The sequence below is a fragment of the Pangasianodon hypophthalmus genome, chromosome 15, assembly GCF_027358585.1.
Source record: "Pangasianodon hypophthalmus isolate fPanHyp1 chromosome 15, fPanHyp1.pri, whole genome shotgun sequence".
In the NCBI taxonomy this organism is placed as follows: Eukaryota; Metazoa; Chordata; class Actinopteri; order Siluriformes; family Pangasiidae; genus Pangasianodon; species Pangasianodon hypophthalmus.
The window spans coordinates 24,147,627-24,159,481 of NC_069724.1; the positions used below are offsets into that span (position 1 = coordinate 24,147,627).

Here is an 11,855-nt window from a genome sequence, read left to right on the forward strand (position 1 = left end):
AAGAAGAAGAAGAAGTAAATGACAATGTGGCATTCTTGGTATAAAAGAAATAACCCACATTGGGACATACTGTTATTGGAAAATAATCAACCTCAGGGTGGTAACAGTAACAGTGTTCATCACACCAACCCGTCGTTGATTATTTTCCTATAAAAGCACAACACAGAGTGTTTTATTGCTCTTATACCACAATATTAAAGGCAACAATAAACAGATAAATTGTATGATGTGTCAGTTTTTAATAATTAAAAGTTGCTGTAGTATAAGAAGAATAAAACACTTCATGTCACGCTGTTCTAGGAAAATAATCAACAACAGGGTGGTGTGATGAAGCGGAGTTACTGTTACCACCCCCATGTTAATTTTTTTTTCTGTAACAACATGTCCTGAAGTGTATTATTGCTTTTATAACACAGTAATCTGTCAATGCTTACAATGTTTATTTGTAGAACAACGACACGTCATACTTTTTATCCATTTATCCATTTATATTTGTAGAACAACGACACGTCATACTTTTTATCCATTTATATCCATTATAGTGCAACATCAGCATAACAAAATAAAAACACAGCTTGTCATGTTACCCAAAACCCGCAAAGTGTAAACTCCTCTGTTTCGAAGATGACAGAAAACTTAAGTTACAGCTTTAACTCTGACTGTTATAGAGAATTAATCAAGACCTTGCGACCAATCACAATCCAGAATTCAACTGCGCTGTGTGATAATTATTTATACAACATCAAGAGACTCATACAAGCAGCTCGTAAAACACCAATTTGGATTTTTGGTGCATTAGCATTCATTTTGTGTCCATCTGATTGGCCTCACGGTGCGTTCGCTGTCCCCTAACATCACCTCGCGTTGCTGAATTTAGGCCAATGCGCTGCTCTGCAGGTGGAAAAACACAGCTAGACTAATTAAAGAGCACCAGAGGGCATCATTTTGGAAAAAGTGAGATGCATTCAACAAGGACCTTCATCAGACTTTAGGACACGTCTCCGAAGCTGGATGGAAAAAAAGAGAGGGAGCGAGAGAGCGATAGAGAGGGAAAGAGCGAGCTAGACCAAAAAGCATCAATAATGCAAGGAGAAGTTGCAGCCCCCTAAAAATAGACGTTAAACTCAGTTTAGAAATCGAATGTTGTTTGACGCTGAGAAAGAGGAGGAGGAGAAGGAGGAGTTCGAATACAAATCCTCCTTCTCTTTTTTTCCTGTAAACAGCGTCATTAATTTATGAGCCCGAGACTCTATCTGATAAATCCATACGATAATGAACGAGACAAAATCTCCAACAGGTTTAGTTTCTCATGAACCTGAAAGTTTCCATCACATTTATAATTCATATATCTCTTTATTTATAAAACCTTAGACGTTTCATAAGAATTGTGCCAAATACAAACACAACATGATATACAACGTTATACACAAAAATCCCCAAATTTCACCCCAAACACAGCAGAGATGTTCGGTGGGCTTCAACGAGCTACGATGCTAATGTAGCTAACAAGTAAAATCTCATAACCGTCCTTTCATCCTGTTTATCCTGTAATATACGACCTGTCACTGTGTATGGAGACGTTATGAAGAAACATAGCGTGGAAGGAAGGAGCAGAGATCGTTGGTGCCTATGGTGAGTGTATGTCGCTAGTACAGTTAGCTCGCTTTGCTAATCCAATCTGAAATCGAAGGACGTAACATGTAAATCAAAAACAAATGTCACATGTATTAAGCTTATAGTTATATATTTTGGTTACTACTGCAATTTGGACAAACGGAAAGATAAATAGAGCATGAGATGCAGGTAGGAGACGTGGCCAATTTAATTTTATTTTAATACATAATAATTTTGCGATGGTGTTACTGATGTCCTTTGGGGCAAGTCTGTGATGATTTAGACATGCTAAATCATCATTAGCTATTAGTGTTGCTTACATGTGAGCTCCTCCATTAATGGAGGGCGTTTTGGACTGGAATTTTCTCACAGGTGGAACAAACGGATAAAACACCCTCATCGCCATTTCCTTCCATCTGGATGGGAATATAATCACAGAGTATCGCCTGTAAAGGACAGAAACACAACACTAGCTACCCTTGAAAAGGGTAAAGTCACCCTCAAACGCAGAGGAATTTACGCCGTTAAATAATGACATGTCAGAATTCCTCAGTATCAGCTTCTCTGTCTCTGCATTATAAATTACAGCCTGCGTTTTACCCGAGGAAGAATCGACAGCTGAAACGCATCACGCCAGAGACAGAAATATGACAGAATTTCAAACTGGCTGATTTTCTGCAGGCGATGAATAATGAATAATGAAACAGAGGAGTTTACGCTCTGCAGTTTCTCGGTAATATGACAAGCTGCGTTTTAGATTTTTGTCTTATTAACTTCAAGAGAGAGAAAAGAAAAGCTGAGGGAAAGACTGTTTATAGCTGCTATAATTTCAGGAACTTATCACCTGGATATTAAAACATTCCACATCATAAAAAGTAACTGTAAATGGATAAATAGTAAATAACAAATAAATAACAAATTGTAATTGTCTGCATTTTGCTGTGCTATAAGAGGAATAAAACACTTCAGGGCATGCTGATATAGAAAAACAATCAACTGCATGGTAGTAACAGTAACTCCGCTTCATCCCATCACCCTGTTGTTGATTATTTTCCTATAACAGCACAACACAAACACCAGTGATGGAGGTACGTTAGAGTTAAAGGCTGCCGATGCAGCAGTACTGATACACCAGGGAGCAACAACACGGCATAAAAAACTGAAACTATTGTTAGCAGAAGAACTTTATGGTGTTTTGGCTGGCATACAAGGCATATAAATATCACAGTTTGATGGAAAGCCTTCTGGAATTGCTTTCCAAAGAACATAAAGCTTGATAAAAATAATGCTGAGGTTGTGTTTATGCATGCTTTAAAACCTGAAACTGGAGAGTTTTTTGGCCCAGTTTCAGACCGAAGTCTTTTCGTGTGTGAGATGCCACCACAGTAGCTTCCAGGTGCTTCAGGTTCTCTGCTCTCCCATCCTCAGAACATGTTCTGCATCGCCCATGATTTGTTTCATAATATCTCATGATATTAAATTCCTCATTTACAGCAACAGTCTCTTGACATACGAGGCGCACGCATTTGCTAGGTCTCTAGATGAAAACGTGTTCTTGTTTCCAGCTCTTCTGAAATCTCTCCATCTCACTGGAAACTTTGCCCTTTTTATCTGTAGCCATGGCTAAATATCATTCAGTCAATTAATTTGCAGGTGTGGTCAGAGACGAAAAGGCTCTGGCATTTTAGCTAACGGTGTTAATACAGTCTGCTGCCACTATCAGGTGAAAGAACAAAATTGCAGCGTGTTGGCCATCGGGCCACCAATCATACATTCTGAAAGAGAAGCCGAGGGCCAATTAACATCTGTTCATGGGCCACATTTGGCCCCGGGGCTGGACTTTGGTGACACCCCTATAACATATGACTATAAATAGGCAAACTACTGTAACGTCTGGAAGAGCAAATCGAACATAAAAACAACAAACGCACAAACTACCATAAATGCTGGAGTATCCAGTCAACTGTAAAAACACAGGCAAACTGCCATAGTTTTTGGAATAGCACTCCTAACATAAAAATGGTATCGAGTGTGCTAACTACCATCACTGCTGGAGTAACGCACCTTCCATCAAACTATTAAATACGCAAACTACCATAATTTCAAAATAAAACCAAACTACCACAAATGCTGCAGTAGCACACCTACTGCAAAAACGCTAAAATACAGACAAACAACTGCAATTTCTGAAGTAACACACCTAACATAAGAACGTTAACAAATACGCAAACTTTCCTAACTACTGCAGTAGCATGCCTACTGTAAAAACGCTAAATATGTGCTAACAAATATGCAAACTATCGCAAATCTACAGTAAAACCACTAAGACACAGAAAAACTACAGTAATATCACACCTAACATAAAACATTAACAACTGCGCAAACTACCGTAACTGCTGGAATAACACGCTTCTCATAAGAACACTAAGAAATAGACCAACTACCGTAATTTCTGTAGTATCTCACCTAACATAAAACATTAACAACTGCGCAAACTACCGTAACTGATGAATTATCCTGTCTACCATAAAAGAATTTACAGATAGCTGTAGACAAAAGTATTCCAACTCCTTACACTCATAACACTTACATAATTTATTTATAACTGTTTTTGTGCTAGGCACACTTTTATGCTAGTATATTAGATGTATATTAGACGTGCTACTACATAACTTACGGTAGTTTGCTTATTTTTTTGTGTTTATAAAGTAGGCATGCCATTCCAGCAGCTACAATATTTTGCACACATGGTTTTACGTTACTCCAGAAATAAAAGTAGTTTGCCTGTTTATTAGTGTTTTTACGGTAGGTGAGCCTCTCCAGTAGTTATTGTTACTTCTGGAGTAAAACATTTATCACAGAAACACAAATAAATGCTTATAATGAGGTTGATTAGTGGTATAAAATACTAATGATATGTTGTATCATCGCATCACCCAGCCCTGAGGTCCACCAACCATACAGATCATTTTGTAGGCCATCTGTTGCTCTGCACAAAGTATTTGCCCCCCTCTACCCCAGGCATTAACAGTGCAGTGTGAATGGCTTGGCGTCATTACGTAATGATGAGGTCATGCTAATTAAGTTCGTCTGCACTACGAGCTCTGCAGTGTACAGCGGCGGTGTAGAATAGCATCGTGATAGCGGCGTGTTGGCTGGCAGCTCTGGTGATGACAGCATTGTTAGCTCCCTCGCTGCGTCTCCGTCTCTCTTTTGTTGTTAAGCTCATTTGTAGGTGTGATGAAATCATGTGTTGAAAGCACGAGTGAAACAGAGTCACCTGAGAAGGAACGATGTAAAGGCATTACAAACCCTCGTCTCATTTAGTAAAGCACACGATGAAACCTGTGGCGCTTTAAATAAACACACGACGACACAGCAATATTCTGTTACACATAAAGAGAATAATGTGTGTAGTTTGTTTATTTAAGACAGTGTAAAATGTGTACAATACAAAATACTAAATAATTTATCACTAAATATTCCTATCACATGGGAGAATTCAGAAGGACGGGAAAAACGTCCTATTATTCTAAATCTAAAGGCTTTTGTGCAGTTGTACCGTAACCGCTGTAACATAAAAAACATAAAATATAAACATAAAAATATTAACAAATGTGTAAACCACCGCAACTGCTGGAGCGGCATGCTGACCGTACAAATACTAAGACGTGCACACACTACCGTAATTTCTGTAGTAGCACTCTTCTTATAAAAACACAAACACGTGCGAACTATTGCAACTGCTGATGTAGCATGACTACCATAAAACCTAAGTTATTATCTCTGTGTCCATAAGACATAAATAACAAGCTGATACACAAACAAAGCATCACTAAGCAGGATTGTGATATGTGTATCATAGGAAGGTTGTGTTACATCATGGCGTTAGCATCGGCGTTAAGCTCATGCTGTCTCAGGTTATATCACTAATCCGAGCTCACCTTGTCTCAGAGGGCTTGACACTGTACAGCCCACCGTACGCACGCGCACACACACACACACACACACACACACGCACGCACGCACGCGCGGAAGTGAGCGATGCTACAGCTAACACTTGATGCTTTTGCTACAAAGTTTATGCCATTACGCAAAATCTAACACTGAAATGCACTGGAGAATTTTGCGTAATCACTGTACATTGTAACATCTATTCTGTTCTACGTATAAATACCCGATTTAACTCGTCAGCTCATGACCACGCCCATCCTGAAGAAGAGAAACACTGCAGGGAGAAACTGATAGAGGAAGGACACACTATAATATATTAAACACACTAATTTCATCACCATGCGTTAATGTGCTGCGGTGTTGAGCAGAAAGTAGTTGTGCTGCTGAGATCAAGGATTCAACACAAAGTTAATTCAACACCGAGGTTTTAAAAATGCACTGATAACCCTTCAACATTGAGCTTTAACTCATCAAACACAGATTCATCGCTGAAGTGTTAATTCTACACTTCAGCAGTGAGCTTTAATTCAAAAGCGTAAACACTGATCCAACACCGAAGTGCTAATTCTACACCTTTAATGTTAACACTTTAACCCTGAGATTTAATTCCAGAGTAAACGCTGATTCAACACCGAAGTGCTAATTCTACACCATTAATGTTAACACTTCAACACCGAGCTTTAATTCCAAAGAGTAAACGCTGATTCAACACCGAAGTGCTAATTCTACACCATTAATGTTAACACTTTAACACTGAGCTTTAACTCATCAAACAGAGATTCAATGCTGAAGTGTTAATTCTACACCATTAATGTTAACAATTCAACACCAAGCTTTAATTCCAAAGAGTAAACGCTGATTCAACACTGAAGTTTTAATTCTACACTTCAGCAGTGAGCTTTAATTCAAAAGATTAAACACTGAGCCAACACCGAAGTGTTAATTCTACACCATTAATGTTAACACTTCAAACTGAGCTTTATCTCATCAAACACAGATTCAACACTTAAGTGTTAATTCTACACCATTAATGTTAACACTTTAACCCTGAGATTTAACTCATTAATCACTGATTCAACGCTGAAGTGTTAATTCTACACCATTAATGTTAACACTTCAAACTGAGCTTTAACTCATCAAACAGAGATTCAATGCTGAAGTGTTAATTCTCCACCTCAGCAGTGAGCTTTAATTCAAAAGAGTAAACACTGATCCAACGCCGAAGTGTTAATTCTACACCATTAATGTTAACACTTCAACACCAAGCTTTAATTCCAAAAAGTAAACGCTGATTCAACACTCTACACAGCACTTCAACATTGAGCTTTAGTTCAACACAGTGAACACTGATTCTACTCTCAATACTTTTAACTTGCGTGTTAGTTCAATATTACAAACACTAATTCAACACTACCAGATAAATAAACATGAGGGGTTTGTTTATTTAAGACTGCAAGCATTCATTTAACACTCAAGTGTTTATTAAATACTGTGGCAGTTAAATCAACACCTTCAATGTTCACAAACACTGGATGTGTTAATTCAGTGCTAGTGTACTAACACTGAAGAAAGTAAACTAACACCAAAGCGGTAATACTACAGGCATTGTTTCAATACTGAGGTTATTAAAACTAGAGTTTAAACGAATTCAACACTAAAGTGTTAATTCTGCACTGTTAAACTTTCAACTTTACAAGCATTAATTCAACACTAATGGTTAAGTAAACACAGGGCAGGGTGGGGGTGGAGTAATTTAAGACTGCAAGCATGAATTGAACACTGTGGGTGTTAATTTAGCATTGGGAGCAATAATTCAACACCGTAGGTGTCAACTCAATACTGTGTGTGCTAACACACACAACACACAGTACAACACAGCAGCGGTTAAATCAACACCTTCAAAATTCACAAACACTGTGTTTGCTAAATCAGCACAGTCTGTACTAACACTGTAGGAGTGAATTTAACACCACAGTGGTAAGTTAACACTGAGCTTCAATACTGTTGGCAATAATTCAACACTGAGGTTAGTAACATGAGACTTTAAACCTTAAGAATGAATTAAACACAAAAGTATTCATTCTTCACTGTAAGGCTTTAAACCTTGTCAGTGTTAGTTAACATTAATTAGTGATAATTTAACACTTACAGTTAAATAAACACTAGGGGAGTTAATTTAATACTGCATGTGCTAACTCACAATAATGTTATTTAAACATGGAAGTGTTAATTCTGCATGGAGGAGAGTTAAAACTAAGAGTTCATTCAATACTGTAGCAGTTAAACCAATAATGTAATAGTTAATTTAACACTGAAGTGTTAATTATGCACTCTTAATTCAACACTGTAAACACTGATTAACTCTTAAGTATTAATTCAATGCTAAAGTGTTAATTCTGCACTTGGTGGGGGGCATTATTTAAAACTACATCGTTAATTTAACACTGTGGGTGTTGATTTTATTCAACACTGAAATGTTAATTCTGTTAAGAGTGAACACTAAGAGCTGATTTAATGTGTTAACACTGAGTGTTAATTCAAAACACTACAAGCTTCAATATTTTTAAGACAGCAAGGCAACAGTTAAATGACATACAGTGCATTTCTCAACACTAAAGTGTTAATTCTGCACTGTAACATTTTCAACCGAGTGTGTGTTAGTTCACACATTAGCGTTAATTCAACACTGAACACATAAACACTAAATAAACACTGGGGAGTGTTAATTTAATGCTCTGTGTGCTAACTCAACACTAAGTTAATACTTCAAAATGTACATGTTTATTTATTATGCACTCTTAACACTTAAACACTGAGCTTTAATTCAACACTGATTAAATGTTAAGTACGAATTCAACACCAAAGTATTAATTCTGCACTGTACCAGTGTAACTTTGTGGGTGTTAGTTCAACATCACAAACATTAATTCAACAGATAAATTAAATGTTGGACTGCAGGTGTAAATTTAACACTGTAGTGTTAATGTAACATTATGGGTGTTCATTTAACACTGTATGAGCAGTGTTTGTTAAGAATTAACACTTAATTTCTGTAGCATTAACATAGATATTATTGTAATAGTTAATTCAATACACTGGGTGTTAATTCACTACTGTAACCCAACACTGTTAGTAATTCAACACTACGTTACCTCAACACTATAAGCAATAAGTGTACACTTGGCACTCATGGTGTTCATCCTGCCTTGAAGTGTTAAGTATCAAATACTAATAATTCAAATATTGAAGTTGTTTTGAAACGCAAAATCCAATCTTTCCTTAAGAATAATAAAAAACATCACATTCCACCTTTAACTGAACACTGTAAGAGCTAAACACTGCAGGTGTTAATTCAACACATTAAGCATTAGTGTTGATTGTACATTGTTTTAATTGTGAAGGCTGCGTTCTTTACAATCACGTGTCATTTTAGGTCCTAGAGCTATGTGGAATTCCAACCTCCGCCAACCCCCAACACACACACACACACACACACACCAATCACCTGGCTTAACGGGATTAGCATTAACTACTTGAGGCTCAGAACAATGGACTGCGTCGACGTTAACTAGCATGCTTCAGGTCACAGTGTTACCCTCGGCTCAGGGACACTTCCAGAATTAACACTTACACATGTTAAATTAAAGGGGTATTTCGAGCTAAAAATGAAACGTACACAATGTTCCTGTTACCCCAAACATTAGTGTTGCCCCTGAGCCTCTGACATTAACATCTGTTACTTAGCAACAATATCATAACAATATTTCTCTCACAAAATGTTTTCCTTTGACAACACTGATATGATAGCAGCGGCTAACATGAAAAGATTCTCAGTGACACAGATGTCTATTACATGCTAACAGAATTAGCCTTGTAGCTCACCTATTATTTGTTAGCATCTTTAGCCTAGCTTAAATTACTTATGTTCACGCTAGCAGATCATGTGATCATGTGTAGTTTGTCTCTTGTGGTCTAGGTTTTTTAAAGCTCTGATAAGAAACAGTAGTAGCTGTATACAGCTTTTAATGCTAACTAGTGAAACACAAATTAAAAATGCTTAAAACTAGCTGTTTACCTACGTTACATGCTAGAATGCAGACTTGCATCGTTCCCAGATTAGATTAGCAAAGTATTAGCAAAACTGAACTAGCTATGTACACTCACTAAAGGCACCAACGATCTCTGCTACTTCCTTCCAAGCTTTATTTTTCTTCTTAACATCTCTGTACACATTTTATATAATGACAGGATAAGATGAAACCATTTTAACGTTATAGGTTTTTCTTCCGTTTTGTGCGTCAAACAGTATACGCACAAAAAAACACAAAAAAGTGACTTCAGGTAGGAAGTAAAGTTGTGAGTGGGGAAGTGAAGAAACGTCGGACCACACACGTGAAAAGATCGGCTGAAGGAATCGTCTGAGTTGATTGTTTGGATTTGTAGCTTCTGTACTGCGTCGTATTTAATGTGCATAGAATTGAGAAAAGCTCAGTTCAAATGTCGCTTGAATGTTGTAGAAAATGGTCGCCTGTCATTGACGTGTTAGCTACATCAGCCTTGCTGCTCCAGAGGAAATCTAGGCTAAAGAAGCAGACGCTCAAGACGTCATGCCTTATTTATATTTGGTGTAATGCGAATGCAAACAGGCTGAAGTACACCTTTAATACACACAGTGCTGTGTTCAGGTGAGCTATAATCACTTAACACTCTGTATGTGTAACTCTATGCACTGTAGGTGTTTATTCAATACTGTAGGTGTTCATTCATCACTGCATGTGTCAGTGTCACACGGAGGAGGGGTGTGTGTGTGTGTGTGTGTGTGTGTGTGTGTGTGTGTGTGTGTGGGGCGGGGGATAACACGCTTTTTGCTGCACGGCTGAGTGCTCGCGAGCTCTTTCCTCCGGTGTGGTGGTGTAAGTGTTTCATCACGTTTCCCTCCCTCTCTCCGTTTGGTTTGGTTTGGTTTGGGCTCACTGCAGGCTAAGATGAGCTGAGCTCGCGCTTCGTCCAAAATAATAATAATAATAATAATAATAATAATAATAATAAAAAGCAAAGCATGCACGGTTTCACCTGCTCACGGTCGCGCGCGCGCGCGCTGAGTTCACCTTCACGGCAAGGGCATCGCTGAGTCTGAACCCAGTGCGCACTGCATGGATGATGCGCATAGAGGAGGGTTTGCGCGCGCGCTTGCGTGTGTGCGTGCATGCGTGCGTGTGCGTGAGTGTTTACGATCGTGTGCATGCGTGTGTGTGTTGGCAACGACACACAGCATGTATGTATCTGTGTATGTGTATGTATATGTGCACGTGCCTGCATGAAAGCAATAAAGCAAAGGTGACTTTGGTGAGCGTGGAAGCACCTCCCACCTCCACCTTTCTCTCACCTGAAGTCGCTGTACGGGTGGATGATCCAGTACCCGGCGGTCTGCACGCGCTCCTGCTCCTTCTCCACGGCTTTCTGGCTGCCGAACATGCGCAGCGAGAACTTGTTCACTCCGGGCTGCAGCATCGCGCCGATCTGCCGCTGCATGAAGCCGTACTGCTGCTGTCGGCTCTCGGTCTCGTCGCACAGCCCCACCGCAGCCTCCTCCCGGTCCCGGTCCGTCCTCGCGCTCGCGCTCGCGCTCACCGAGTTGCCGAGCTCTTTGGACGCGCTGGGACTCGCACCACCACCACCTCCTCCTCCTCCTACTCCTCCTCCTCCTCCACCGCTTTTCTTCGCCGAGTCTCGCCTCTGCACCGAATTCCCCGCGTCCGCTCTCTCGTCCCTCGAGCTCGTCTTGTCCTCCATGACGTCTTGAACCGGATGTGTGCTGATTAGTTTGTTAATTTGTTTTCTGTAATCACGGAGAGGAGGAGCGCGCGCGGAAAGGAGCCCCGCCGGAAGCTCCCTCTCGGCTCATTTGATGTGCTTCAGCTCGCGCGGCTCCTTTTGCCGATCGAGCAGCACGCGCACTGACACACCGCGCTGCTGCTGAAACCGGGCAGAGGATCTCTCTCTCTCTCTCTCTCTCTCTCTCTCTCTCTCTGTCTGTCTCTCTCTCTCTGTGGCGCCCTCTAACGGAAATCACGTCATTATTTCAATTCACCTGCAACGACAAATAATTAAGAAAAATCAAACAGCAAAAAAATAATAATTAATTAAAAAATAAACAAATAGCACCCCCAGCAGCACCGAGCGATCTCCAACTGATGAGAAATCCAACCAGAAGTGGAGCATCAGGATGGATCAGGCAGGTCCAGAGAGCAGAATGGGTTCAGGATCACTGATATCTCAGGAGTATC

At 39.6% G+C, this 11,855-nt stretch overlaps 1 protein-coding gene across 3 annotated transcripts in view; it reads right to left on the bottom strand.

The window, feature by feature from the left end:
• LOC113535403 (potassium/sodium hyperpolarization-activated cyclic nucleotide-gated channel 1) overlaps positions 1 to 11,555 on the bottom strand; it is a 112,842-nt gene extending 101,287 nt beyond the window's left edge. For all 3 annotated transcript variants that reach the window (XM_026928669.3, XM_026928671.3, XM_026928670.3), the window contains exon 1: positions 10,955 to 11,555. In XM_026928669.3, coding sequence (XP_026784470.2) covers positions 10,955 to 11,361 — 407 coding nt within the window. In that variant the 5' untranslated portion in view covers positions 11,362 to 11,555. The remainder of the gene's footprint in view (positions 1 to 10,954) is intronic.
• Between the last annotated feature and the right edge of the window lie 300 nt (positions 11,556 to 11,855).